The sequence below is a fragment of the Babylonia areolata genome, chromosome 17 (assembly GCF_041734735.1).
Source record: "Babylonia areolata isolate BAREFJ2019XMU chromosome 17, ASM4173473v1, whole genome shotgun sequence".
Taxonomy (NCBI): domain Eukaryota; kingdom Metazoa; phylum Mollusca; class Gastropoda; order Neogastropoda; family Buccinidae; genus Babylonia; species Babylonia areolata.
The window spans coordinates 6,125,319-6,153,007 of record NC_134892.1 but is presented as its reverse complement, the minus strand read 5'-3'; the positions used below and the strand labels follow the sequence as shown (position 1 = coordinate 6,153,007).

The 27,689-nt window shown below is 40.2% G+C and overlaps 2 protein-coding genes across 4 annotated transcripts in view; one reads left to right on the top strand and one right to left on the bottom strand.

The window, feature by feature from the left end:
• LOC143291606 (intraflagellar transport protein 46 homolog) overlaps positions 1–19,221 on the bottom strand; it is a 41,163-nt gene extending 21,942 nt beyond the window's left edge. The window contains exons 1-4 of one of the 3 annotated variants that reach the window (XM_076601557.1): positions 19,154–19,221; positions 15,531–15,636; positions 12,246–12,281; positions 6,843–6,931 (exon numbers count right to left, since the gene is read on the bottom strand). In XM_076601557.1, the coding sequence (XP_076457672.1) occupies positions 6,843–6,931; positions 12,246–12,281; positions 15,531–15,636; positions 19,154–19,174 (252 nt within the window). In that variant the 5' untranslated portion in view covers positions 19,175–19,221. The remainder of the gene's footprint in view (positions 1–6,842; positions 6,932–12,245; positions 12,282–15,530; positions 15,637–19,153) is intronic. The other 2 variants (XM_076601558.1, XM_076601559.1) reach the window with 2 other exon arrangements.
• A 307-nt stretch (positions 19,222–19,528) lies between these two features.
• Positions 19,529–27,689, top strand: part of LOC143291605 (protein Aster-B-like) — a 46,023-nt gene continuing 37,862 nt past the window's right edge. The window contains exons 1-3 of the mRNA XM_076601556.1: positions 19,529–19,695; positions 25,057–25,185; positions 27,370–27,689. The exon at positions 27,370–27,689 is cut by the window's right edge and continues 155 nt beyond it. Coding sequence (XP_076457671.1) covers positions 25,172–25,185; positions 27,370–27,689 — 334 coding nt within the window. The 5' untranslated portion in view covers positions 19,529–19,695; positions 25,057–25,171. The remainder of the gene's footprint in view (positions 19,696–25,056; positions 25,186–27,369) is intronic.

Below are 27,689 nucleotides of genomic sequence, written 5' to 3'. Positions count from 1 at the left end.
TGTGCATGCAGTTAATCATACATGTACCTCATTAAAAACAAAAACATATATGTTCTCATTCATTAAGCCAGGTACACTTCTTTCCCAGGCCATCACTCTTGCCAATGCAAAGCAATACAACAACGATGATGATGATGATGATAACAATGCTAATGTAACACATCAGGCACAAATCGCTGTCACTAAAATACCTTTTCATGTCACACCTCGCTCAATGATCATAAACAATCCTATTTAATCCTATTTAATGCATTATTAACCTGGAGATGATGCATCGTGCTAACTTGAATGAGATTTAAGACAGAGAGAGAGAGAGAGAGAGAGAGAGAGAGAGAGAGAGGGACAGAGAGAGACAGAGAGAGAGAGAGAGGGTGAGACAGAGGCAGACAGAGAGAGGGTGAGAAAGAGAGAGAGAGACCGAGAGACAGAGAGAGAGACCGAGACCGAGACCGAGGGAAACAGAGGGAGGGAGAGAGACAGACAGAGACAGAGAGAGAGAATTATTCAAATCCATCTCCATGGGCAAAAAAATAAATAAACAGATAAATAAATACACAAAAAAATATTTTTCAAATGCTGAAATACAGCTGTGGGAGACAAATAATTGTGGAAAATGTGTACCTCAACTTGGAAAAAATAAATGACAAAATACAATGAAATAAACAAACACTATTACTGCCCCTGTGTGCAACAAATACGTTTGTTTTTGTTTTTCAATCCAGTGTACACGAGTCAAGAACAAAATGTGTCTGATATCAATAATCACTGAGACAGGCGCAACAGCCAAACGGATAGATCACTGGACTTTTTATCCAAGGGAAGAAGTTCGAAACAGAATCAGGCAAGTCATTGGGCCCTACGAAGACCTGTTGACCTTGGTCAAGAGACGCAAGCTCAAACGGTATGGCCATGTCATGAAATCATCAGGGCTTGCCAAGACATTCCTGCAGGGCACAGTGCAAGGAGGGAGAAGGAGAGGCAGACAGAGGAAGAGATGGGAGGACAACATCCCAGAATGGACGGGCTTGAGGTTGAGCGATACAACCAGGAGGTCAGAAAACCGAGAGGATTGGAGGATGCTGGTTGCCAGATCACCTGTGGCGCCCCAACAGTCCACAAGACTACGGGATAGGTGAAGGTGAAGGTGAAGTGGGTTTGATTCCAATGCTGTTGGATTGAGGGTGGAGACTGGTTGGGTTTTTTTTTACGGGCGCAACAGCCGAGTGGTTAAAGCATTGGACTGTCAATCTGAGGGTCCCGGGTTCGAATCACGGTGACGGCGCCTGGTGGGTGAAGGGTGGAGATTTTTACAATCTCCCAGGTCAACATATGTGCAGACCTGCTAGTGCCTGAACCCCCTTCGTGTGTATATGCAAGCAGAAGATCAAATACGCACGTTTAAGATCCCGTAATCCATGTCAGCATTCGGTGGGTTATGGAAACAAGAACATACCCAGCATGCACACCCCTGAAAACGGAGTATGGCTGCCTACATGGCGGGGTAAAAATGGTCATACACGTAAAAGCCCACTCGTGTGCATACGAGTGAACGTGGGAGTTGCAGCCTACGAACGAAGAAGAAGAAGAAGAAGAAGAAGAAGCTGGGTTTTCTTTGTTTTTATCTATTTCTCCCAGGTCAGCAAAATAATAATGAACACATCAGCTAGGTGCCTTTAATGCTCTCATGAGCACACACATGCACAAGATAAGATACGCAAACTTAAGATCCCATGATCCTCACAGAGAAATCTGTTGTGACAAATGAGCAATACATTACAATGTCAGCGTTCAGTGGATTGCAGAAACACAAGTATACGCAGCATGCACACCCCAAAAAGAGGCGAATGGATGTCTCAACAGCAAGGATAAAAAAATGAACATACTCTCGTAAAATACGACTGGAACATGTGCAAGTAAATGTGGGTGTGGCAGCCAACAAGCACAATAAGAAGAAAGAATAATCAGTCACAGATGTCTGTGTAGCTCCTTATTACAAATGATTCTTTAAAAAAACCACCAAAAGTTAAAAAATAAACAAATGCATACATAAATTACTAACAAACTAAAATAAATTGCCCCCTCCTCCCCCCACTCCCCTCCGCCAAATGAATTATTCATAGACTGACATGCAGATCCATATCATAAATGTATCTCAGAATTCTTTCGCTCAATACGTAAATACAGGTGTCCCATTTTCTTTCGCTGATATGTAGAAGGCTACTTCTTTTCTTTTTTTCACATGATTTATATTATGCAGCTGTAAAAAAAAAATGATGATGATGTAGATAATAATGATCATGATGCCATCCAACACCACACACCAGACCTGTTTACCACATTTCTTCTCCTTTTTTTTTCTTTTCTTTTTGAACTCCAGGATGCTAGCATACTCAAAAAGGTCATTAACAGAAAGGTGGGGAGACCAACAACAACAACAAACAAGAGAGGCAAGGCCTTCAAGACTCACTTGTGATACACTTAAAAAAAAAAAATCCAAGCTTTCTATGTATTGAGCATAATTTCAAAATGTAATGTTTAAGATGAGAAAGATCAGTTTAAAGCAAATTAAGTCCCCTAGCATTAATTACAGAGTAATTTCCCTTTTTTACAATCAGCACCAAAATGTTTGCAAAATAAATAAAACTTCCATGCTTAGCAAAAGAAGTTCCTGTTTGAACAAAAAATGATAATAATGACTGCTCTTGTTATTGGGTCAGAATATCAGATCAAAGTGCCAAGTTTAGAGAATACACAAAATATAAATATAACAGTAAATGCAGTTTGCATATAATTAGGCTTCATTTTTTAATTTTTTTGTGCCCATCCCAGAGGTGCAATATTGTTTTAAACAAGATGACTGGAAAGAATTGAATTTTTCCTATTTTTACGCCTAATTTGGTGTCAACTGACAAAGTATTTGCAGAGAAAATGTCAATGTTAAAGTTTACCACGGACACACAGACACACAGACAAACACACACAGACAACCGAACACCGGGTTAAAACATAGACTCACTTTGTTCACACAAGTGAGTCAAAAAGTGTTAAAAATTCCCCACCTTTAACCCACCAGGTGACCACTCTGAAATTGAAAATCAAGGCCATTATGACTGAAAACCCCACTGCTTACACCATTCGCGCTATTGTTCCCAACAGCTTAACAGAAAACAAAGGCAAGTGCTTGACATTAACTCACTCAGTACGGCCAGTCCTCTCTTCTCCTCTACACAGACCCCTCGGATGTCCAGTGGGTGTCTGAATGACCCAACCTTTAGCTTCCGTCATCAGAATTGTGGTATTCTTTGTCAACATTCACGTCTTCAGTATAAGCGCCTTCCGCTTGCAATATTTTGATGATGGTAATTGGGGTGAAACGCTGTTAACGTCGTCTCTTTCACCATTTGTATGGAAAGAGTTAAGAGTTGACATCAAGCACTCCTGTGTCTGTCACTGCTAAACCTCTAGGAACAGAAAAGGAACCTGGCGTGGGAGTGACTGGTTTTTGTTATTTGTATTTGTATTTCTTTTTATCAAACATATTTCTTTGTGTGAAATTTGGCGCTGCTCTGCCCAGGGAGAGTGTGTCGCTATACTACAACGCCACCCATTTTTTTGTATCTTTTCCTACATGCAGTTTTACTTGTTTTTCCTATCAAAGTGGATTTTTCTACAGAATTTTGCCAGGAACAACCCTTTTGTTGCTGTGGGTTCTTTTATGTGCGCTAAGTGCATGCTGCACACGGGACCTCGTGTTTATCGTTTCATCCGAATGACTAGCATCCTGACCACCACTCAAGGTCTAGTGGAGGGGGAGAAAATATCGGCGGCTGAGCCGTGATTCGATCCAGCGCGCTCAGATTCTCTCGCTTCCTAGGCGAATGCGTTACCTCTAGGCCATCGCTCGACTTATGGACGTACTTCTACAAGTTTTCATTCAGGTTCTACCGGCTGTTAAACAACCAAAGGTGTTTTTTTTTAATTAAAAAAAAAAAAAATTCAAATGCCAATACATATATCCATACAACACAGAAGCAACCCCCCCACCTCCACCCCCATATGCTTTTACTTCTTTTGTTGCTAAATTAAAAATCTGTTGTTGTTTTTTTTCCCCCAAAAAAAAAATTCTGCAAAATCACGGGTAACAATGATTTCAGCAAGTTAAGTTAACACTGAGAGATCAGTTTAACTTGGTAGTCATTAAGTAAACAGGTCTGAAACAGGCACCAAAAAATACCTCTGCACCCTTCCATACACATACACATAAAAATAAAACACCCCCCAAAACCAAAAAAAACCCCAACCTTTGTCATAAAGCTGGGTCACAAAAAAGCCAGCAGTTCTTCTTCTTCTACACAGCACCTTTGCTTCAAACAGAAAAAAAACAAAAACAACAACCGTACTCCACCTCAACCCACAAAAAAAAATTCCAAAAAAATCACCCAACCAAACAACAAAACACTCCCCCTCCACCAGACGGTGTACCTTCTTCACCCCAGCGATATCCGGCAGCGCGTCCCGCGTCACACCGAAAGGTTTCGGAACGGCTGAGCTGTCGCCGCCGGAGTCTGGCTGATCTCTCAGAACCCCCCGCACTCGGATGGGGGGGATCTCGTGCGTGGTGGTGAGTTTTGGCTTCTTCTTCTTCTTCTTCTTCTTCTCCTTCTTCTTCTGCCCTTTCTCTTGGGTTTCAGGTGGTGTCTCTTCCGGCGGCTGTTTCTCTTCTTTTTGTTTGCTCTCTTTCTTGCTGGCCTTTTTGGCGTCCATTTTTTTGTCCTTGGGTGGTTGTGGCTCCTGCAGTGGTGCTGGTGCTGCCTCTTTGGGGGTGGGTTCTGCCTGGAGTTCTTGGCCTTGCTCCATTTCTTTCTCTTCCTCCTCCTTCTCCACTTCCATCACTGCTTGGCCGGGTTCTCCCGCCATGGGTTGGCCTCCGGTGTCTTCTTCCTCCTCTTCCTCATCTTCTCCTTCGTTCTCATTTTCTTCGTCGTCTTCGTCGTCGTCTTCATCTTCGTCTTCATCCTCGTCATCCTCGTTCTCATCATCGTCTTCATCCTCGTCGTCGTCTTCGTCATCGTCGCCCTGCGAGACGGCACCAGCGTTCTTCGGTCGCAGCATCTGCATCTGCGCCATCTGGTTCATCTGCATCATCTGCATGCGCTGCATGTACGCCATCTGGGCCATTTGCGCCATCTGCATCTGGCCCCCGTACATCTGCGCCCGGGCCCGCATGGCTGCCTGCTGCATGGTCATCTGCTGGGCCCGCATCTGCTGCTGCTGTGGCGACATCATCTGCGGCATCTGCTGCTGCTGGGGCAGGCGGGGCATCATGCCTCCCTGCCCCGGCATGCGCTGGCCCATCATCATCTGCTGGCCCATCATCATCTGTGCCCGCTGCTGCTGCTGCTGTAACGTCATCCCCTGGGGGCGGGCTGGCTGACCCTGGGGTGGGGCCGGACCCCCTCCCCCTCCTCCTCCTGCCGCTGCCCCGGGGCCCGCCCCTCCTGGGGGCTTGGGGGCCAGCTGAGGCAGGGAGCTTTGCTTGGCCCCCGCGTCCTGGGCCCCCTGGGGGTTCACCACCTGGTTGCCCGGCGGCGACGGGGTCGCGTCCTGACCTCCCCCGTCCTCCTGACCTTGACCCTGAGCCTGAGCCTTCCTCTGGCTCCTGGCCGAGAGCAGGGCCTGGCGCTTGGGGGGTCCCTTCTTGCCCTTCTCTTTTTTCTTCCCCTCCTGATTGCCGTCAGGTGGACACAATGAGGTGGTGGTGGTGGTGGTGGTGATAGTTGGGGGAATTGGGGTTTGGTTGGGGGTGGGTGGTGTGGTGGGGTTGAAAATGAGAGCAAAAAAACCCAACAAAAACAACAACAACAACAAAAAACCCAAACAAAACAAATATCACAAAACATCTGAGAGTAATATATCCTATATGAGGGGGGAGAGGGGAGGGTGGGGTGGGGGCCAAACAACTTTGATGACGGGGGAGGGGTGTGTGTGTGTGTGTGTGGGGGGGGGGGGGGGTATGTTGAGAGCAAACCATCTGAGAGCCAAAAGACTTTGATGATGGGGGACGTGCCTGCCATTCACTGGATAACTATCATCTTCATTCACATAAATTTTTTTTTTTAAACCCAAAAAAACCCTCCTTCCCTTCCTCATCCTCCTACATAACTAACGCCTTGTTTACTTCACCATGATAATGATGATGATGGTGATGACAATAACAACAAAAATATCAACGATATTAATAATAAAGATAACAATACTAATAATAATAATTATCATTATGCCGATAATCATAATGATAAATATTGTAAATTTGATATTATCACTACTACCAATAAATAGTAATAATAATACCAATAGTAAAGTAACAATAATAACAATGATAATATATCCTTCCAATCTACTCTAATCTCTGTCTTTGTCTCTATCCTGTAAAGTGGCGAGTTTTTTGTCGGTTTTTTTTTTTTTTTTTTTTTTTTTGTTCCTCATTACCAGCTCTGTGTGTGTACATGTGTGCATGCATGTGTGTGTATCTTTTTTTTAAATTGAAAAAAAAAAAAATTATATCTTCTTTACTTTTTTTTTTTTTTTTCCAGAAGTGGATGAGAAACAGAGACAAAAGATTTAAAAGTATGCAGTTTTCAATCAAACACACAGAAAGAAAAGATTTGCTCTGTCCCAAATTATCTCTAAAAAAAAAAAAAGGATTGTTGAAGCACAATATTTCAGTCAAAAATAAATATAAGAAGAGAAAAATAATAGACAAATATGAACTGACACAAATAAATAAATTCACACACACACAGACACAGACACAGACACACACACACACACAATGTTCATACCTCTCCTCCTGGTTTCTCCTCGTAAGGGTCATCGGATGGGTCAGACATGGCCGACTGCGGGGGAGAGTTTCCTCGGCTGTGACCTAAATCTTGGCCAATCAAAAACACCCACAGTTTCAACAGAATGAACACAACGCATCTTAACGACACATTATGTGAAACACAAAACATGTAACTGAGTGGTTCCCAATCATGGACACGCATCTTCCTCAGCTGCAGCCTCTTTGTTGATCTATGACCTGGTTTCCTCAACTACGACCTCTCTGTTGATCTATGACCTGGTTTCCTCAACTATGACCTTTCTGTTGACCTATGACTTGGTTTCCTCAACTATGACCTTTCTGTTGACCATAACATAGCTCCCTAACCTGTTTGCAACCTTTCTGTTGACCTCTGACTTGGTTCCCTCAACTATGACCTTTCTATTGGCCGTAACATAGCTTCCTAAACGGTTTGTAACCTTTCTGTTGACCTCTGACTTGGTTCCCTCAACTATGACCTTTCTGTTGACCATAGCATAGCTTCCTAAACTGTTTGTAACCTTTCTGCTGACCTCTGACTTGGTTCCCTCAACTATGACCTTTCTGCTGATTGATGAGTTTTCATAAACTATATCCTTTCTGTTGACCTATGATCTGGTTTCCTCAACTATAACCTTCCTGTTGACCTGTGACCTCGTTTCCTCAAATCAAAACTTTCTGTTGACCTATAATAACGCCCTCATGTTTTATGACATGCTCAAAAAAATGAATGAAAAGATGACAGCAAACACAGTAAATGGTGACTCAATTTCTCATGTGAACATGTCATGGGACAATAATTATTAGGTGACTGCTCTAACCCACCATCCAAAAATATTAAAAGTATGAAAATGTCATTACAGCATAGTCAAATAGGGTTAAAAAAAACAACAACAACAAAAACCCCACAACAACAACCAATACATAAGAAAACAAATATACAAAGTTATGTATTAAAATAAAAACAAAAACTAACCAACAAATAAACAAACAAATGTACAATTTTTAACAAGAACCCCATAAATCCTATGGGAATAACAGGTTTATGCACTGAAACGTCAAGAATAAATATATCACAGAAAAACATGTAAAACGGTATACACAGACAAATGCAAGGAAAAAATGAATGTGCTCATAATGAATTCACACAATGGTACAATACTGACAGTGTTTGCACAAAGCTAAGCTCTGTCAATGTTTCTGGGCACCTCCAGTCTGTTGGGTTGTCATGAAGTTAATACCTGTTCAGAAAAAAACTTTTTTCTTTTGGCCACACACAAAAAAAAAAAATGTGTGTGTGTGTGCTGTGCATGTACATGTGTGTGTATATGAGAACACACTCAAACTGTAGACATTCATATATATAATATGATATGAGAGAGAAATTTAGAAACAGCAAGGTAATATGATGGAAACAGACTGACAGAATTGAAATGACCAACCACAAAATCAAATGACCAATAAAAACAAACAATGTCCACATCAGAATTCTTATACAACATACCCATATTTTTTTTACAAAGTACCAGTTTCTCTTTATGCTGTAATGCCTTTTGCAAGAACAAGGCAAGAACTATCGGAATCTTTAGTATTACATTATGACTTCAACTAACTTAATTCAAACTGAGAAGGTGTTTGAAAGCTTTGGGTTTAATAAAAAACCAAATAAACATTACTTAGTGAGAGAGTAATACAGAAGCACAAAAGGTTTATGCACTACAACATTTCATTTATATATATATATATATATATATATATATATATATATATATATATATATATATATATTCACACACACAATGAACACAAGTCAAACCAGCACCACACCTTTGCACAGTTCAATCCCAAATGATCTCTTCTGCCAGAATACACACAAGGCTTAATCCTGCACACACACACACACACACACGCACACACACACACACTACACACACACGCACACACACTACACACACACCACAAACCCACCCCACTTCTTTCTTCCCACCCACACAACACCCCTTCTGCCAAAAACTCTCCTCTCTCCCCTCCCCTCCTTCTGTCACCCTCCTCCCTCTTCTCTCCCTACCCCCCACCCACCCACACACCCCCACTCTCCCCACACTTCCCCTGCCCTCTCTCAGAATGATTCTTGCCAAGAACTACCAACACCACCACCACAAGAATCCGGACACAACATTAGAGGGGAAAAAAAACAAAACAAAAAAACCCCCAAAAAACCACCCGCACGGTGATTTTCAAGTTAATTAGCCGTTAGGTCTCGGTATAAAGATACCCTGGGAACACTCCAATGACAGGGTCCGTCACTGATGATGATACTGCACAGCTCTGGCTGACCTATGACAGGTCGCATGGCGAGCACAGCTAGTCAGATCATGACGAGGATGACAAGAAGAAAAAAAAAGTATAAAAAAATAATAATTAAAAAAAAGAGAGCGAGAGAGGGGTTAACGGCAATGTCAGTGCAAGAGGCGGGTAATCATTGTACCCTGAATGAGAAGGGGTTATTATGTCATTATTGTTGTACTTGACAACCTTAATACACCAGGTGTGATTACCGTATCTAACAACCTTAGTTATTTTTTGGTTCAGGGGGGAAGGAGAGAGGGTGGCGGTGGGGTAAGAGGTGTTGGTGTGTGTGTGTGTGGTTGTGTGCGTGCGTGCGTGCGTGTGTGTGTGTGTGTGTGTGTGTGTGTGTGACGTCATATCAAATTCATTTACCCCTGTATCTACCTTTTATATTTTTTCCAACAATCTATGATACCTCCAGACCACCACCACCCTAAAAAAAAAAAAAAAAATTTTAAAAAAGACAAAAAAAAGACAAAAAACAACTATGTCATAGTATTTGTTTAACTCTTAATGTACCTTTCATTTGCGAAACTGAAAAAACAGCAACACAGAAACAACCTTTATATGTGGATGAGTATTCACATGTTTCAATACATACTTTTCCACACACTTTAAAAAAAAAAAACTAAAAAAAACCTGAGGTAACAGAGCATTTACTCGCATTTTTATGCATCTTTCCTTTATTAACCCTTTCACCGCCAGTCAATTTAGAGTACAAAATTACCTTGTGGTATTGACACAGAAAAGAGAGTGGCTAAGAACAGCTGAGGATTCCCCCTGTGATGAAAAGAAAATATGGCCTATCCTACCACCGAACATTAAGAGCAGTAGGTTCACAGATAACAGACCCATGAATGGTCACCTTTCAGTGACACGGGTTCTCTACAACGCCTGTGCATAAATGCGAGCTTGGCGGTGAATTGGTTAATAGAAAAGGAAGGAAAAAACTACATGTGACAGTCACATATAACTCAATTCCATTATTTCTATGTTATGTTTTGAGGATTAAATTGTTGTTATTGCAAAAGCATGTGGTGTGTGTGTGTGTGTGTGTGTGTGTGTGTGTGTGTGTGTGTGTGAGTGTGTATTTGTTTGTGTTTGTTTATGCTTGTGTCTGTGTGTGTGCTATCTGTGTTTGCACTAAGTGTGTGCTAGACTTTGGAAAAATAACTGCTTGTATACATGTGTGTGTGTGAGTGTGTGTGTGTGTGTGTGTGTGTGTGTGTGTGTGTGTGTGTGTATTTATGAATGTGTATGCATGCATGTGTGTGTGTGCGTGTGTGTGTGTGTGTGTGTGTGTTTGTGTGTGTCCACGCATGTGTGTGCATGTGTGCGAGTATGTATGTATGTATGTGTGTGTGTGTGTGTGTGTGAGTGTGTGAGTGCATGCGTGCGTACGTGGATGTGTGTGTGTGTGTGTGTGTGTCTCCCTGATGAGAGCAGCTGTACTTCCATGCACGGATATCTGCTGTGGCTGAAGTATAACATTATACAATACAATACAACATAACAGAACAGAACACAACGCAGCACAACACGGTACTATGCGATAAAGCGACAAGGGAGGGGCTGCAAGTGTTGGCAGACCACGTTCCCTCAGCACAAAAACCCTGCAATCACAGCCCTTGTCGTGAGCACTGCCAGACACGATTGGTGAGAAGCTAGTCTATCATTGGTGACACACAATACAATATATTTAATTCTATTCACACACACACACACACACACACACATTTTCGATGATCTTAAACATATGCTCTCACACACGCTCGAGTGCATGGATACAGACACACTGATGGGACACATGCACACACACACACACACACACACACACACACACGCTTTTTCAGTTTTTGCCGTGGCAAAGCACAGTGACATACCACCACAGTGATTGAACTAAAGTATCAGTGCTTAAAACTGACCAAAGTGCCAAGCACAAAAACATGCTCAGAGTCAGACAATACCCACATATATGCAACACACACACACACACACACACACACACACACACACACACACAGACACATACACACACACACACACACAAAGAAGCAGAAAGACACAGAGAAAATAAAAAGGCAAGAAAACAAACACGCACACACACACATGCACACACACATGCACACACGCACAAACACACAGCTAAAGAAAAAGATGAAAAATGAAGCGAAAAGTGATGACTTACAGACAGGCACAACTCTTCGTTCTGTGAGGATATGACAATGGTATTTGTGAATCTGAAGAGAGAGGTTAAAAAAGGTAAGGAATGTTGCATGTGTGTGTGTGTGTGTGTGTGTGTGTGTGTGTGTGTGTGTGTGTGTGTGTGTGTGTGTGTGTGTATGTGTAAGCATGTATGCAAATATGCCTATATATAAGCGTATCATAAGAGGTGTGTGTGGGTGTGTGTGTGTGCATGCGTTCATGTGCATGCAAAGGATTAGGAAACTAGTGAAAAACATGTTTCAAAATTCTTGACACTATCAAAATAAACAGAAAAATATTCATGTGATATGTATGCCATGAGACAGCCATGAAAGCAGCACACAAAATGACCCATTCTTCAAAATACAAGGTATGAAAATGAAAATGATTAGTAGTAATAAAAAAAAAACATGATCAATTTCCCTCAGAAGTATTCCAAAAGGAAACCAGTTCTGTTAACAAAGTTTCAAAACCACAAGCATTTAAAGTAACATCCAACAACTAAAACGACAAAAATTAAAACCGAAGCATGCATGATTCTTTTTTTATCCATAAAAATGAGTTTTATAAAAAAAATACACTAAACACAAACTTTTTAAATGAAAACAAAGACACATTCATACATGGCACACATGCAAATCAAGCTTAATAATAATAATTAAAAAAAAGCATGCATTTTGCATAACAAACCAACTTTTGACACCCAGTACACTAAGCTGCAGAAGTTGAACATCAAACTCTGGTGCTCAGGAAAAGAGAAAAAATAGAGCACAGGTAAGAAAAAAAAAAAATAAAAAAAATAAAATATAAATAAAAGAGAAAGAGTCACCTCTTCTGTTCTGATGTAATGCCTCTCGAGCTTTCACTGTGGAGATTGAAGATGAAAGCAGAAGATGAAAATGATCAAATGATGAGGCTTGATTAATAATAATTCTAATGTGCGATAAAGAATATATATATATAATAATATATTATTTGGAGACAATGCACAACAGAGGAGCCAGAACAGCGTACACTGATGATGCCTTTGAAGCAGAGTGTCACAGAGAGCGAGGGGGAAGTAATCAGAAAACAATATTCTCATATCTTTTTGATGCCTTTTTTCAGGCCCATCGTGTGTATTAACTTCTGAGTATTAAACACACTTATGCAGTTCTGGTTCTGTGCATATTACATATATACACATATTAGGCAGTCCTAACTGTATGTGTGCATACAAGTTTATTAGTAAATAATTTTATCACAATACAATATTCGCAATATTAGAGAAAGCTTAAAACTGAATGAAATGTTCAACTGATCTCTCGCTTGGCTCTTTTCTTTTTTTCATTTTTTTTTCTTTTAAAAAGTTGGTGGATGGTACTACACAGCTGTGTTGACTGTTTCACAATGCTTTAAAATTTATTCCCCTGTGTGTGTGTGTGTGTGTGTGAACATGCATGTGAATGGCATGTGTGTGCACATGAATAGTTCATTCTCTAAGTGTATGCAAACAGGAGCGTGCACACACACACACACACACACACACACACACACTAAACAACAACCACGACATAATCTCTCTCACACCCCCTCCCAACCCCCCCCAACACACATGCTCACATTCTCACATTCTCATACGCATTCTCTCTCTCTCTCACACACACACACACACACACACACACACAAAGGTAGAGGCATACTCGCACAAACATTCATGCCTGCATGCATGTGCATGTGGACGCACCCACACACCTGACAAATACCCCTCATCCCCACTCCTTCACACCTTCCTCCCTCCACAGACACACACACACACACAAAACAGGAAAGTCCACGACTGGGACTTGTCACCATGACAGATCCTAATCCAAGAGAAACAAATCTGGTCCATTCCTGATGAATGGTCCTGACACCCCTTTCTGGCCTCACTCTCCTTATATCAGCCTGTATTTTCCCAGGAAACTGAACGATGCATGAATGATACGGATATTTATACAGTGCCTATCCTCTAAGTCACATCACATTCACTCTGGGGGAAAGTATGACATCAAATTACAAATTTCGAGATGCTGGCCTAAAAACTAATCTAGTCTTCTGAGTTGATATCAAGTTAAGGATGTTACTTAAAACTAGTCTAAACAGTCTTCTTCGTAAAATAAATCCGTTTCTTTCCAACATTTATAAACAAATGTTAGCACAGTCAAACTGTTGCCTTCATATACCATCTAGTTCAAGAGTTAGTAATGGAGAATGTGAGAACTTCCTGACAGCATTGATTAGTAATAATAATTTATAATAGATAATATTTTCAGTGAAAGGCAGTTGGAACCCAATCCCATACAACAAAAGTAATATCCAGAATCCCCACAGAAAATTTTCTTTCTTTCTTTTTCTTATTCTGAGACACAAAAGAAGACCCCATGCCATGAAGAAATATATGTTCAGAAAGTGAAATATTAATGCCAGAAACAGCAGGAATGTTTCAAGACAGGACAGTTTTTCACATACCATCTTGATCTGCAAAGAATCCCCAAATAAAAATAAAAATTGATCAAAAAGGAATCCCAAAATAAACACTCAAACTAGTTGATCAACAACGCATCCCAAATATACACTCAAATTGATCAACATGGAATCCCAAAATAAACACTCAAATTGATTGATACAGAATCCCAAAGTAAACACTCAAATTGACTGACATCAAATCCCAAAATAAACACTCAAACTGAACTGACACAGAATCCCAAACATACACTCAAACTGACTGACATGGAAACCAAAAATAAATACTCAATTGACACGGAATCAAAAATAAACACTCAAACTGACAGAAATGGCTTTAAAAAACAACAACACACTCTTGAAGTGATCACCATGGAACCCCAAAATCAACACTCAAATCGATTGATATGGAATCCCAAAATAAACACCTAAACTGATCAATTTTCCAAGCCAATCTGTCTGACAGACATCTCTTTCCACAACACAAGTTATACATTTCTGCTCATACTCACATTCACTATTAAGATGTAGAGAAAGTGGGTGTTCAAAGTTAAATGAAAAAAAGAAGAAAAACAACAACAAAAAGAATGGCATCTTCATTTTGTTGATGACATTTTCTTCTTCCTCTTCTTTTGTTGTTGTTTTTTGTTTTGAATTACTATTAGATTGACTATTACTTAGCTAAGTTTCTGTGTATATGATAGTCTAAAGAAATTTGGAAAAAAAACAAACAACTGGAGTGATGGCCTAGAGGTAACGCGTCCGCCTTGGAAGCAAGAGTGCGCTGGTTCGAATCACAGTTCAGCCGCCGATATTTTCTCCCCCTCCACTAGACCTTGAGTGGTGGTCTGGACGCTAGTCATTCGGATGAGACGATAAACCGAGGTCCCATGTGCAGCATGCATTTAGCGCACGTAAAAGAACCCATGGCAACAAAAGGGTTGTTCCTGGCAAAATTCTGTAGAAAAATACACTTCGATAGAAAAAACAAATAAAACTACACGCAGGAAAAAATACAAAAAAATGGGTGGCGCTGTAGTGTAGCAACGCGCTCTCCCTGGGGAGAGCAGCCCGAATTTCACACAGAGAAATCTGATGTGATAAAAAGAAATACAAATACAACAAACACAAACTGTATCCCAAAGAAGGAAAACTGTTGCCTGATTCTGGAAAGGTGGGTCAGGTTTTACCGACTATTCCTGGCTGTCAACTGTTAAACACATATTTAAAATTGGAGTCTGAGCATCCATGGACATATTCATTAAAAAAAAAACTAATTTTGTGTGTGTGTGCTAAATGATCTCTTCTCTCTCAAAACAAAGGCATTTCACAGCATCATTATAAATTCAGTACATGTAGTGATGTACCGGTACATGTGTCTTACCGGCAGATTTTTGTTTATGTTTGTATAATAAGCAGTTTTCACAACCACAACTGAATTTCTGCTAAGAGATAATAAAGCAGACTTGGCATTTGCTTATAACAATATTATAAAATCACTGTGCATACATAAAAGACAATAATGATTTCTAGGTAATCAAACCTGATACAGCCCTGAGAACACAAGATGAAAAGAAAAAAAAAAAAGAGGAAAGAAACAAAAAAACAAAAAAAACAAAAATTGTCTCACCCGAAGGATTGGGAACTCGGGGTGTTGGAGAGTAGGTGCTGGCTATCTCTTCCGCGTCTGGAACCTCTAGCGACTCATCGTAAGGCTGATTCTGGTGAATTCTGGCCTGTCGATATGAAATCACAGTCTCTGTAAGACCCACAGCTCACCCATGGCAAGAACTATGCTATGTACCAACTATTTAAAATGCAAAAGTGTTGCACGTCTGATCTAAAGCATCAGTGTAATTCAGTTTATGATTATACATTTTGTAGAAACTGCCAGACCCTCTCAGACCATCCCCTTTTCCAAGGATATCTATCTATCTATCTATCTGTCTATTTATCTATAGAAAGCAAAGCCTATCTATCTATCAATCTGTCCATCTATCTATGGAAAACAAAGTCTTTTGAAGGTTACAAATTATACATTTCATGGGTTACAGTAATTAGTTCAAACACATCCTCACAATGTTTCTTCCATATCTTTACACTTATCATATGTAATCACATCAGCAAAAAAAAAGAGATAATAATAGCAATAATTATAATGTTTCATACAAAGTGTCCCTATGATTATAAACCATAAGCTTGTAATTTCAACAACAAAAAATTTCTAAAGTAAGCTAATATGAAAATAAAAATGGAAACCAGTTTTATTGCTGGACTCACAATTCCATCCTCACTTCCTATGAGGTTAATCCCCACTCTATTGAGTTTCGCTGGGTGTACAAATATATACATGTATACATGTGTGTGTGTGTGTGTTGTTGTGTGTGAGTGTGTGTGAGTGTGCATGTGTGTGTGTGTGTGTGTGTTTGTGTGTGCATGTGCATGTGCATGGGCGTGCTTGTTTGTTCAAAAAAGAAAGAAAGATGGAGAAAGAGGGATGCGTTTTATGCCAGGAATTTATATGAACACATTGACTAGACTGTGCATGTGGTGTTTTACTTTGACTTTCTACATGTTAGGTCTTAGATGTGTGTGTGTGTGTGTGTGTGTGTGTGTGTGTGTGTGTATGTTTATGCTATAAGTGATCATTAAATCAGTTTGTTTTTTTTTATAAATTTTTTTTTATACAGAATCTGTTTACTTTTCTTCCTTTATTGGCATTTTCTTGTATAAGTTGTAGTGTCATTTCTTTACTCTGAATTTGGTATGTATGCTGAGATTACTGTGTTACTGTTATACATAAATAAATGCATTAGTGTTCTAATCTAAACAAGGATGTCATGATCAAACATTGGTTTGTTCTGTGTAGGAAATGCCTTTGCTTTTTTTTAAATTTTCATATTATATAAAAAATCTTTTAACTCTCTCCATACGAACGGCGAAAGAGACGATGTTAACAGCGTTTCACCCCAATTACCACCATCAAAATATTGCAAGCGGAAGGCTCTTATACTGAAGAGGTGAATGTTGACAAAGAATACCACAATTCTGACGACAGAAGCTAAAGGTTGGGTCATTGAGACACCCACTGGACATCCAAGGGGTCTGTGTAGAGGGGAAGAGAGGGCTGGCCGTACTGAGTGAGTTAATGTATTATATGTCACTTTTTTAACTGCAAATACATCAACAATTGCTCTTTTAGAGATAATAATATATTCTTGTATCTTGCATCTGCCTTCTCTCTTGTATGCCTTCCCAAAACGCTGAAGGTTTATTCTTTTATCCACTTTTTCTCTCTTCTGTTTACATTATAAACCTTAAAGGTCTGACAAGTTGCACCAGTTTCTCATCTCAGCTAAAATCTGATTTCCTAAACATTGGGAACTAGGAGGAGAATATGAAGTGGGTTTGTTACAATTCATCTCTTTTTTCTCACTATTAAAAGCATGAATTTTGTTGTCAGTGAGTTTTATTTAATGATGTTTTCTCTTCTTCTCCATTAGTATAATATTCATAGCAAACCACAATAATTTGATTTCATAGCAAACCACAATAATTTGATAACAATGGATGCACTATAACTGGGGGGATGAGAGTGAGGGGGTTGGGGGGACACTCATGAAGAAAAAGTCAGAAAAGAAAAAGGGTGAGAAAGAAGAAAACTCCAACCACTGTTTTCTTTTCATGTCTCCACCACGGCTCATCCAGTTAATGTAGCGAATGGGAATTCACCCGAATGACAATCCTGTAGATCCTTTATCAGCTCTGTTTAATGTGGGAGGGAACATGACTGACTAGAATATAAACTGGTCTATACTAGGATTATGGACCTCTTCAAGGGAGGGGAACACAAAGGGTTTATTTGGGGTGAGGGGTGGGGCAGGGGTTGAGGGAAGGGGAGAGGCAGGAGGGGGGATGGAGGGGGAGGAGGGGGGCAATACTCAGTTCACAGTGTACAGACATTTATTGTATGAATCTGGGTGGGACTGGCATTAAGTTCTTCTCTGTAGAGTGAAATTGGTGTACATTTGGTATTCACAAACATGATACTTTGATAGAGAAAAAGCCACAATGAAGGAAGCTTGCTCATGGCTGGCTCTAATAAGTCAGTCTGTCTCAGTCAGTGTCTGCCTTCTGTTGATACTGAAAAATAGGTTATATCACACACACACACACACACACACACACACACACACACACACACATATATATATATATTTATATATCTGCCAGCATCATGTTCACACTGGAAGATTGCTGGAAATCATGATTGTGAAATGGTAAGAAATCTATAAAAGTGTGCTAAGTAACAGACCCATAATTAAAGCACCCAACTAGTTAAAGGTTCCTAGGTTCAATCTCAGAAGCGTTTGGTGGGTAATGAGTGAAGATTACTTTGGTCTCCAATACCAACAGATATGCTTGCAGACCTATTACTACATAAACTCTCTCCATGTGTGTGTGTGTGTGTGTGTGTGTGTGTGTGTGTGTGTGTGTGTGTGTATATATATATGCATTAAAGTTCAGGATACAGATCAGTTACCCTGCAGCAGCCAGTTTTGGCCATCACTGCAGTGGGCTCAAGTGATTTCAATTTCAGTTTCTCAAGAAGGCATCACTGCATTTGGACAAAGCCATATATGTTACACCACATCTTAGGCAGATGCCTGACCAACAGCATAACCCAATGCACTAGTCTGGCCTTCGACTGCATGCATATCTGTGTACACAGATGAGTAGATTTCTTCTACAGATTTTTGCCAGATGATAACACTTATGTTGTCATGGGTTCTTTTTCAGTGCACCAAGCGCGTACTGCACATGGGCCCTTGGTTTATCATCTGAGCCTAATGACAGAAGGCTCAGTTATATTTCCAGTCAAACTTCGGTGAAAAAGCTTGGGAGTTTACTATTTTCATTATTTAATTCCTCGAGTTTCGTGTCTGCGTTGTGTAAACATAGGATCATCCAGTATTCACCAAGTACGACGATATTCACCAACAAGTTGATGTTGGTGACGTAAGTGAACGAAGATGAGGAAAGAAAAAGAAGGCATGTGCTGACATTCGATACATACCAAACGTAGGTCTGATGCGGTGATTACATTAGCAACGAGCGATTTTTGCATTTCATCAAAACATCGAATGAACAAAATCCTTTTCATTAGGTTCATACAACTGTAATATCATTCGGTAACCTTCCTACTTTGAATAACGTGATGAGAAATATCACGATTAGCGATTCAACACTTACATCGTCGTCGTGTGGGTCCATATTGTCTTGCTTTGGTTTCTTGCAGGAACGCGTTATAACAGCGCATGATAACCCACAGTTTCGCAGCTGTAACCATATATATTATGAATTACTATAACTATAAAAGCGTTAAGCAAAAAAGTGAAAGTAAGATTATAGTGATAACGTGTGCAGCATTTCCAGTAATATGATTTACTCATGTTATTCCGGTTTACTCTTACATACGAAACTGATATCTCAACATGTCACTTCCGTTTCAGTCGTGTTTGGTTTTGTCAACATAATGCGAAATGAGAGGGTTCGATTTTTCTCCTTACAGTGCAAATTTGCCCACGCTTGGCGGATTAGTTTAGAAGAATGAGTCGGCAAGGTAAACGAAGCGTCATAACGGTTGAATATCAACGTTCCAACGTGGACAGCGACAGGGGCAGTCCTGTCAACAGGGAAACCAAATATAAACAATCTGTGCTTTTCCACGTTGATTCTGCTCCGAACGTAACCACTATCGCTGCTGCTGAATCTCCAAAACTTCGTTCTTCACGGTAAAAATAGTGCTATTCTTTTTCTTGGATAAGTTATTCTAAGTTAACTGAAACAGACCACAAGAGTTTAGGTTTGGTTCAGCTCGCCGGCTCATTACAAATGACAAAATTAAAATCACTGTCTTTGATAGCATAATAGGTCTAGAAAACACACCCAATTCTCACTTACCCCCCGGACATCACCTTTTCTCACCCCCAGTTTTTAATTTCATTTGTTGCTTTGTACTTTATTTACCACACTCTTTTTCTTTTCTTTTTTCTTTTTTTCTTTTTGCAACGCTGTTTAAATGTGTGTGCAACTGCATGTGATTGAGTACCTGCCCCCCTCCCCACCCCCAGTGCAATTAGTCGACTGGTATGGATCCCATATGAATGCAGTATGAGTATACACAAGTTTCTCTCTGTTCACCTGGCAATGGGATACACACACGCCCACTCAAAGCTCTCTTGCAGGACTCTTGAGCAGAGCGAATGAGAAGCAATGATAGTGTTCAGGCCTTGCCGTACTGGCATGCACCCAAGTTGCCATCCACAGGTCGTTTTCTCCATGCAAAATTCTGGCCTCTGCTACAGGAGAGCATTTTTTGACACACATCGTTCATCCATCCCATCTCCACCATTTCAACTATAGCTTCATGTGATATAAACAAGGAGTCAGGAGAGCTTTGCAGCGTAGACTGCTGTTCTAATTAACTACAAACTGAGTCTCCTCATGATAATGCAAATATTTGGCTCTGTTCCACTCTTTTTTGTTAGTTTTAATGCAAGAGAAGGGACCAGTGGTGGGTGAAGGAGATATCTGGTTGTTAATGTTATCTGTCAGATGTGGGTACCAGAAAAAGTGTCAGGAAACATTTATCCAGACTATATGGTAGGGTTTGGGTTGTAACTTGTGTTATTTTGTCTCCCAGAGAGAGGTGAATACTGGAAGCCTGTGGAATGTAAATGTTCAGCTGACCATAATTTCAGATAGCATTTCATTTTCATTTAACTCTTTAAGGCTGGAATACATTCTTTTATTACATCCCATTCATTTGTCAACATTTTATATCATCTGTCTAATTAATAAACAGATTTAGAATTAGAGTACCAGTTCTGTGCAAAACTAGGTCATGTCTCATTCCATTTCACTGTTTACAATGCTGATGATACCCAGGCAACCCAGCATCCTTGTTATATAATTCAGAAGTAGGATGGTTCACAATGTATGTGTTATTGGAGAAAGATTAAACTGTGAGTGTTTCATATGCAGTCATGTTAAAATTTAAATCCCAGGATGTTGTTGTGAGCCATTTTCACCATTTTGCCAGACTCCAGAAAAATCACTGTGAATTGCCACAAACACACGTGAAGAATATGTTGTGCTTTCCTCAAAGTGAAACGAACAACTCAACAAGGAATTGAATAAGCATGATTGCTGTTATGTGCGCACTTTTTCACCCGTCAAGTTTACAAATTGAAGTGACCATCTTTTGAATATTTACATTTTGGTCAGTTCAGCACAGTAAAACGTTGACAGAATTCTTTCGCTTTTATTACTGTTGTCGTGTTGATGTGTTCTGTTTGAAGTTAGAATGGTTACTGGATCAGCCCTGTGCTGATTTGTAACACATTTCAATTAATTTAAAGTAATTAGATATTTTCTCTGAATATTTCAAAAAAGGTTTAGAGAGTGCACTTGGAATATGTTAAGTTGCTGTGAATACTGTCAGTTGCATGGTGCTGATTAGCTGGCCACAGCACAAAACCATACCTGTGTATTGTGTACCACACAGCGAGCTGGCCTCACTGTTCACTTATCACCCAGGAAATCCTGCAGGCTTGTGTGTGGCATTACTGGTAATGTTTACTTTGGTAGCATGTAAAAAACACAACCAACAACGCATCCCAGTCATTATTTAACTTTATTTTGTTATGCTGATGCATTGATTGTATCATGCTGACTGCTCTGGACAGTATTGTGCTTTTGTTGTTTTTTGTTCTTGTTTTTTCTTTTGGATTATGTAAAAATAGAGGGGAAAAAAAAGCAGAAACAAAAACACTGCAGTATACTGTGCAGCTGGAACGGGAACTGAATTCTACTTCCGCATCTTCACAACTGCAATCTGTCTGTCACTATTTTTCAGATCATGTTCTTCAGTTCCATGTCCTCATTATGTGCAGGTCTGTTCTGCTTGTGTCTCAGTTAATCCCCTTCATTGTGTGTACACAGGCTGAAACAGTGAAAGTTAATGCTCATTTTTAAGATCCTGTTATCCATGTCAGTGTAAGTTTGGTTATGTAAAGCACAAACATACCCTTCAAAACAAAATAATGCTGCCTAAAGCTAGTAAAGGACAGTATAAAAATGGTTATCACTGTCATGCATATATATGATAAAAGTGCATTTGGAAAATGAATTTATGTATGGAATGGGTCTTGACTTAAGTCAAAAGGATCACATTGTCATGGTTTGTGGTATATAATACTAATGAAGTAAATGGGAAGAGTTTCCCATTTACAGAATGGGTGAAGAATTCTCTCTAATCAAGACTCTTGATGACTGGTTTGCAGAGCAGGTGAACTTGCAGCTGTTCTGACCAGTCATTTGATCTTTCTCAACTGGGTCATCATAAGCAAGCTTCTTTTGTGACATAGTCCATGATGTGAACAATGGTTTTATAATTGTAATGTCCAGTGTATCAAAGCCAACTCGGTGGAGGAGAATGGCTGGAAATTAAAATGTTGAACTGGTATGTTCTGTATTCCACTGCATTTCACAACTAGAAAGTGATGATGGCTTTGTTTCAGCATCTGATTTTGTTTCCCATATTAGTAGAAGTTTTTTTTTTTTTTGTTTTTTGTTTTTTTTTGCTTACAATGTTTGTCTGCTCAATGTCAAACCCAAGAGGAGTAAAAAAAAAAAATTCTTTTAGTTTAAAACTGCAGTCATGAGAAATCAGTAAGTGAAGTACTGGCTTGCTAACACATTGATGGATCATTTCATATATTGCATCATGATGCCATGAATGACTTATGACCAACACCAAACCTAATCCATAAAATACAATTCAGTTTTTTTTTAAGATATGTGTGTGGGGGACATTAGGACATTCCTGTTTCAGAATCCTAAATTCATGGACCTCTTTTAATAGGAATTTTCATGCATAGTTGAAATGACCCCCAAAAACTTATTATGATGATAATGATAAATCAAATGAATGTTGTTCACAATCCATTTTCACTATTTTCTTACTCTATTTACTAGATTATTTGATTTCAGGTTAAATAGAGATTCAGTCATTAAACTCACATGCAGTCATCTTGTGAGGACACAGAACTTTACAGTTACACCAGCAGTGATGTGTTCTTTCAGTCTGTGCCAGAGTGCTAAGCAACTTTTTCCTCCATTGTTCTCCAACAGTTTTAAATTTTACATCATTTCACTAACTGATCTATCTAAATTCTTGTTCAAGGTTGGGTGGCATTTCAATTCTCTCCTCTTGGTAGTGTGTTGTGTCCGACAATGATGTGTCTATGCACTTCTGTCTCGTTTGGTGTGGACTTGTATTTAATATGGCTATGGGGTCCCAGTTTGGATCTACATGGGCCAAGTTGTGCGAGGCCAAGTTGTGCGAGGCCAACAGGACTGCTGCAGCTGTTCAGAAGAGGCAGGCCAGAAAGTCACGGGCAAACAAGCTCCCTGACAATGATATGCCTGTCTTTGTCTGCCCCAACTGTCAGCGAACATTTTGTGCGCAGATTGGACTGTTCAACCATCTGCGCATTCACAGATAGATTCATGAGCATCCTCCCCCCCACCCCACCACCACCCTCCCCCCATCCCCCAGCTGGATGACAACGATGGTCATCATCGATCTCGATGGACACACCACCACCACATGGGCATCCACAGTGAGGGCAGGAAAATCGCCCAGGCTCTTTGGTGTTGAGCTGCTAATGCCTCCCTCTTCTCATGGACCTTGCTGATGCTGTTGTGGCGCTTCTTCTCAAAGCTGTCATGTGTATGCTTTGTTAACTGGTGCATGCAAGCTGGTCCTATCATGTGCATGCTCCTCTAATTGTTTTGTGGAAATTCCAGTGTGCACACTATTGGCCTTTATGCAGTCTATAAAGCATTTTTTGGGGGGTCCTTCTCACTTTTTTGGAGGGGGGGGCAAGGCAGAGTTTGCTATGGAGGATCTGCAAGCTTGGGGATTCTGGAGTCACGTGTTCGGATAACGTACCTAGTCCAACAAATCTGGGTTTTTAGGATGATGGTTTTGATGCTTATGGCCTAGCGCCTGTGCTCTGTCCAAGATATCTAGATGAGTGCAGTAGATCTGTGATGTGTGTGTGTGTGTGTGTGTGTGTAGTTTGTTAGTCACAGTTTGGTGTGTGTACGTAACATTGATGTAATGTGTTATGCAAACAAAAGTGTTTTTGTAAAGCACCTGGAGCAGATTTCTGGTTAGTGTGCTATATAAGTATCCATTATGATGATGATGATGATGATTATATTGTCCTTCCACCATATGCCAAGGATAATGCACAGACTGCACATGAAGGAGTGATCCAGGGACATGATGTATTCCCTAGACATGGTCCAGGTCTCACACCAGTAGAGATGATGACCGTCTTGTACACCTTCAGCTTGGCTAACAGCTTGCAGTTGTTGACTAATTTACACAATTAATTACCTCCAGCAGTTTCAAATTCATGTACCCCTGAAAACGGAGTATGGCTGCCTACATAGCAGGGTAAAAATGGTCAAACACATAAAAGCCCACTTGTGTACATATGTACGAGTGAATGTGTCAGTTGCAGCCCACGAACGAAGAAGAAGAAGAAGAAGAAATTCATGTGACTAACCATGCCATACACAAAGCTCAACCATGCCATACACAAAGCTCACAGCAAATTAATTTTGTGTGTGTGACTTGCAGTCTGGTTTTTGGTTTCATTCATGAATCAATGTGAATATGATTGAAAGAACTTTCCATGACCTTATATTTACTAATTTAGTTAGTTATAACAACCTTCCAATATGGGAAATAACTCCGCTATTTCTACGCTTGGTGTGGGAATGTGCATCTATGCTGATAGACACAGTGACAGTTCCAGGCTGGTTTACTGGGGCAAGGGGAAGTAATGCATGCAGATTTACTTGGGAGGAATAGGGTTAAGTTCCACTGAATCTCGCTCCATTCCCATTTAACTGCATTTTCTCAATGAACATCAGTGGGTGCATGTGAAACGGTCTAGAAATTCCAAGGTCACTTGTCTGTGTGTGTGTGTGTGTCTGTGTCTGTGTGTGTGTCTGTGTGTGTGTTTGTGCTGATGATGGTTTATACCACAGTTGATTATGTTTCATCATTTCAGCTTCCCGAGGGACACGCTGACGTCCAGTCTGGAATCGCTGAACTTGGGTGGTGCTGCCAGTGGATTGCCCCTTAGTGGACTTGCTCCTGCTCAGGACGTGCCGTCATCAGCCTCCATGGATGGGACAGGGTAGGTCGAGATGAATGTTCACCGTGACAAGTTGTTTGCTGGGTTTTTTTTATTATTATGGGGCCATGGGGCTCTAACCCTTCACATTGTTGCAAACGGAAGCAAGAAAGCAATATATAAAAATTTCTGTTAAAAAAAAAAAAAAGAACAAAAATACAAACAAACAAAAAACCACATATATCAGGTGTCCCCAAAAAAGTGAACCGCTTTTTGACAAATATTTTCTCAATGATAGAGAAACCGAATTCATTGAAAATTTTCACACAGTAACCTTAGGGTATCATCAACAAGTCTGCAAAATATCTAAAAGTTTGGACGCAGATTATGCGAGTATTGTCAAATTCAAAACAGCATGTCAAAAAATCCAGTATCAGAGGAAAACTCACTATTTCAGTTTATGCTCAATGTGGACTCCATCTTCCTCCACGACTAAACGAAGCCGTTTCTTCCAAGCAGAAATGCTTTTACATATTTCTTCCACCGATATCTCCTCCTATAATATAATCATCCTGTCCTTTAACGCCTGTCACTGTGTGAAAATTTTCAATGAATTCAGTTTTTCTATCACTGAGAAAATACTTGTGAAAAAGCGTTTCACTTTTTTTGGGACACCCGATATATGTGGTTTTTTGTTTATTTGTATTTTGTCTTTTTGTTCATGTTTTTTTTTTTTAAACAGAAATTTTTATACATTGCTTTCTTGCTTCCGTTTGCAACAATGTGAAGGGTTAGAGCCCCATGGTAAACACCATATAAATGCACCTTTTTTTTTTTTTTTTTTTTTTACTTCTACAGTTATTGTTGTTGTTTTTGTTATTGTTATTATTAGTTGTACTGTTATTTATTATAATATTCTTATAATATTATCATGATTATTAATACTTTTGTTGTCATTATTTCTATCATTTCTTCTTCTTGTTTTGTTTACAAATTCATATATTTATTTTTATTTGTTTTATTTATTTATTTTTTATTCTTTTTTTTCCCCCTGACTAAGCGTGCTATATTCTGCTGATCCGGCAACTGCTAAGCAGATGTGGTGTAGGGTGTATAGTCTGAACGCAGTGACGCCTCCTTGAGAAATTGAAACTGAAATAATTATCTGTATATCAATCATTATCGTTATTATTGTTACTTTGATTATTGAATTGCTTTATGAATGCATATGATGATTATCATCATTACAGCTACTGGTATCACTATTACATTATCATTACTAATAGTATTACTGATATTATTATTATTATTGATAGTGAATGATGTGGATGAATGTCACTCAGAGACGAACGCTGTGTTTCACATGGACTCAGTGGAGTTACTACTAGTATTGTTATCATGTTATCATTATCTTTCGCCGTCCGTATGGAGAGAGTTAATGTTTTATCATTACCTGTAAGCGCAAACATGGGCACCATGACAGAGTCAGTTAGGTGTTGAACTTCAGATCCAGTGTTCGCCAGTGACCAGGGTTCGAGGCCCCGTGCTGGCCTGGTGATGTGCGACGGGCGCAGTAGCCGAGTGGTTAAAGCGTTGGACTTTGAATTTGAGGGTCCCAGGTTCGATTATTGGTAACTGTGCCTGGTGGGTAAAGGGTGGAGATTTTTCCAATCTCCCAGGTCAACATATGCGCAGAGCTGCTTGTGCCTGGAGCCCCTTCTTGTGTTTTCGCAAGCAGAAGACCAAATATGCTTGTTAAAGATCCTGTAATCTATGTCAGTGTTCGGTGGGATATGGAAACAAGAACATACCCAGCATGCACCCCCCCCCACCCCACCCCCGCACCCCCTGAAAATGGAATATGGCTGCCTATATGGTGGGGTAAAAACGGATCATAGAATACACATTAAAACCCACTCGTGTATATATATGTTATATATACAGTGAACGTGGTGGTTGTAGCGAATGAATGAAGAAGAAAGAAGACGACAAATGCTGTGTTTCACAGGGACCCATTGGAGCTACTACTAGTGTTATTATTATATTATCATTACTACTACTACTGCTACTATTAGTAGTAGTAGTTGTAAAAGTGAACGATGTAGATCAGAAACGAACGCTGTGTTTCACAGGGACCCATTGGAGCTACTACTAGTAGTATTATTATATTGTCATTACTACTATTATTATTATGATGATTATTAAAAGTGAACGATGTAGATCAGAGACGAACGCTGTGTTTCACAGTGACCCAGTGGAGCTGCGCCACAGCTCCTCAGCCCTCCTGGACCGCTCGGACGTCCGCCACTCCGCCTCCCCAGAGAAGTCCATGCACTCCGCCGCCGACCGCAGCAGCCGCACGGAGCTCTCCGTCAGCGAGAGCAGTGCCAGTGCGGCGGTGGACTGCAGCCCCCACAGCAACAGCGCCTCCTACATTCCGGGGCTGGCGGACAAAAAGTCGGACTCCATGTCGGACTCCACCTCGGACAAAGATCGGAACCGCACACTGTCCACCAGCAGGCACTCGCGGGAGCGCTCATTTGAGCGGTCGCTGGACAACATTCTGG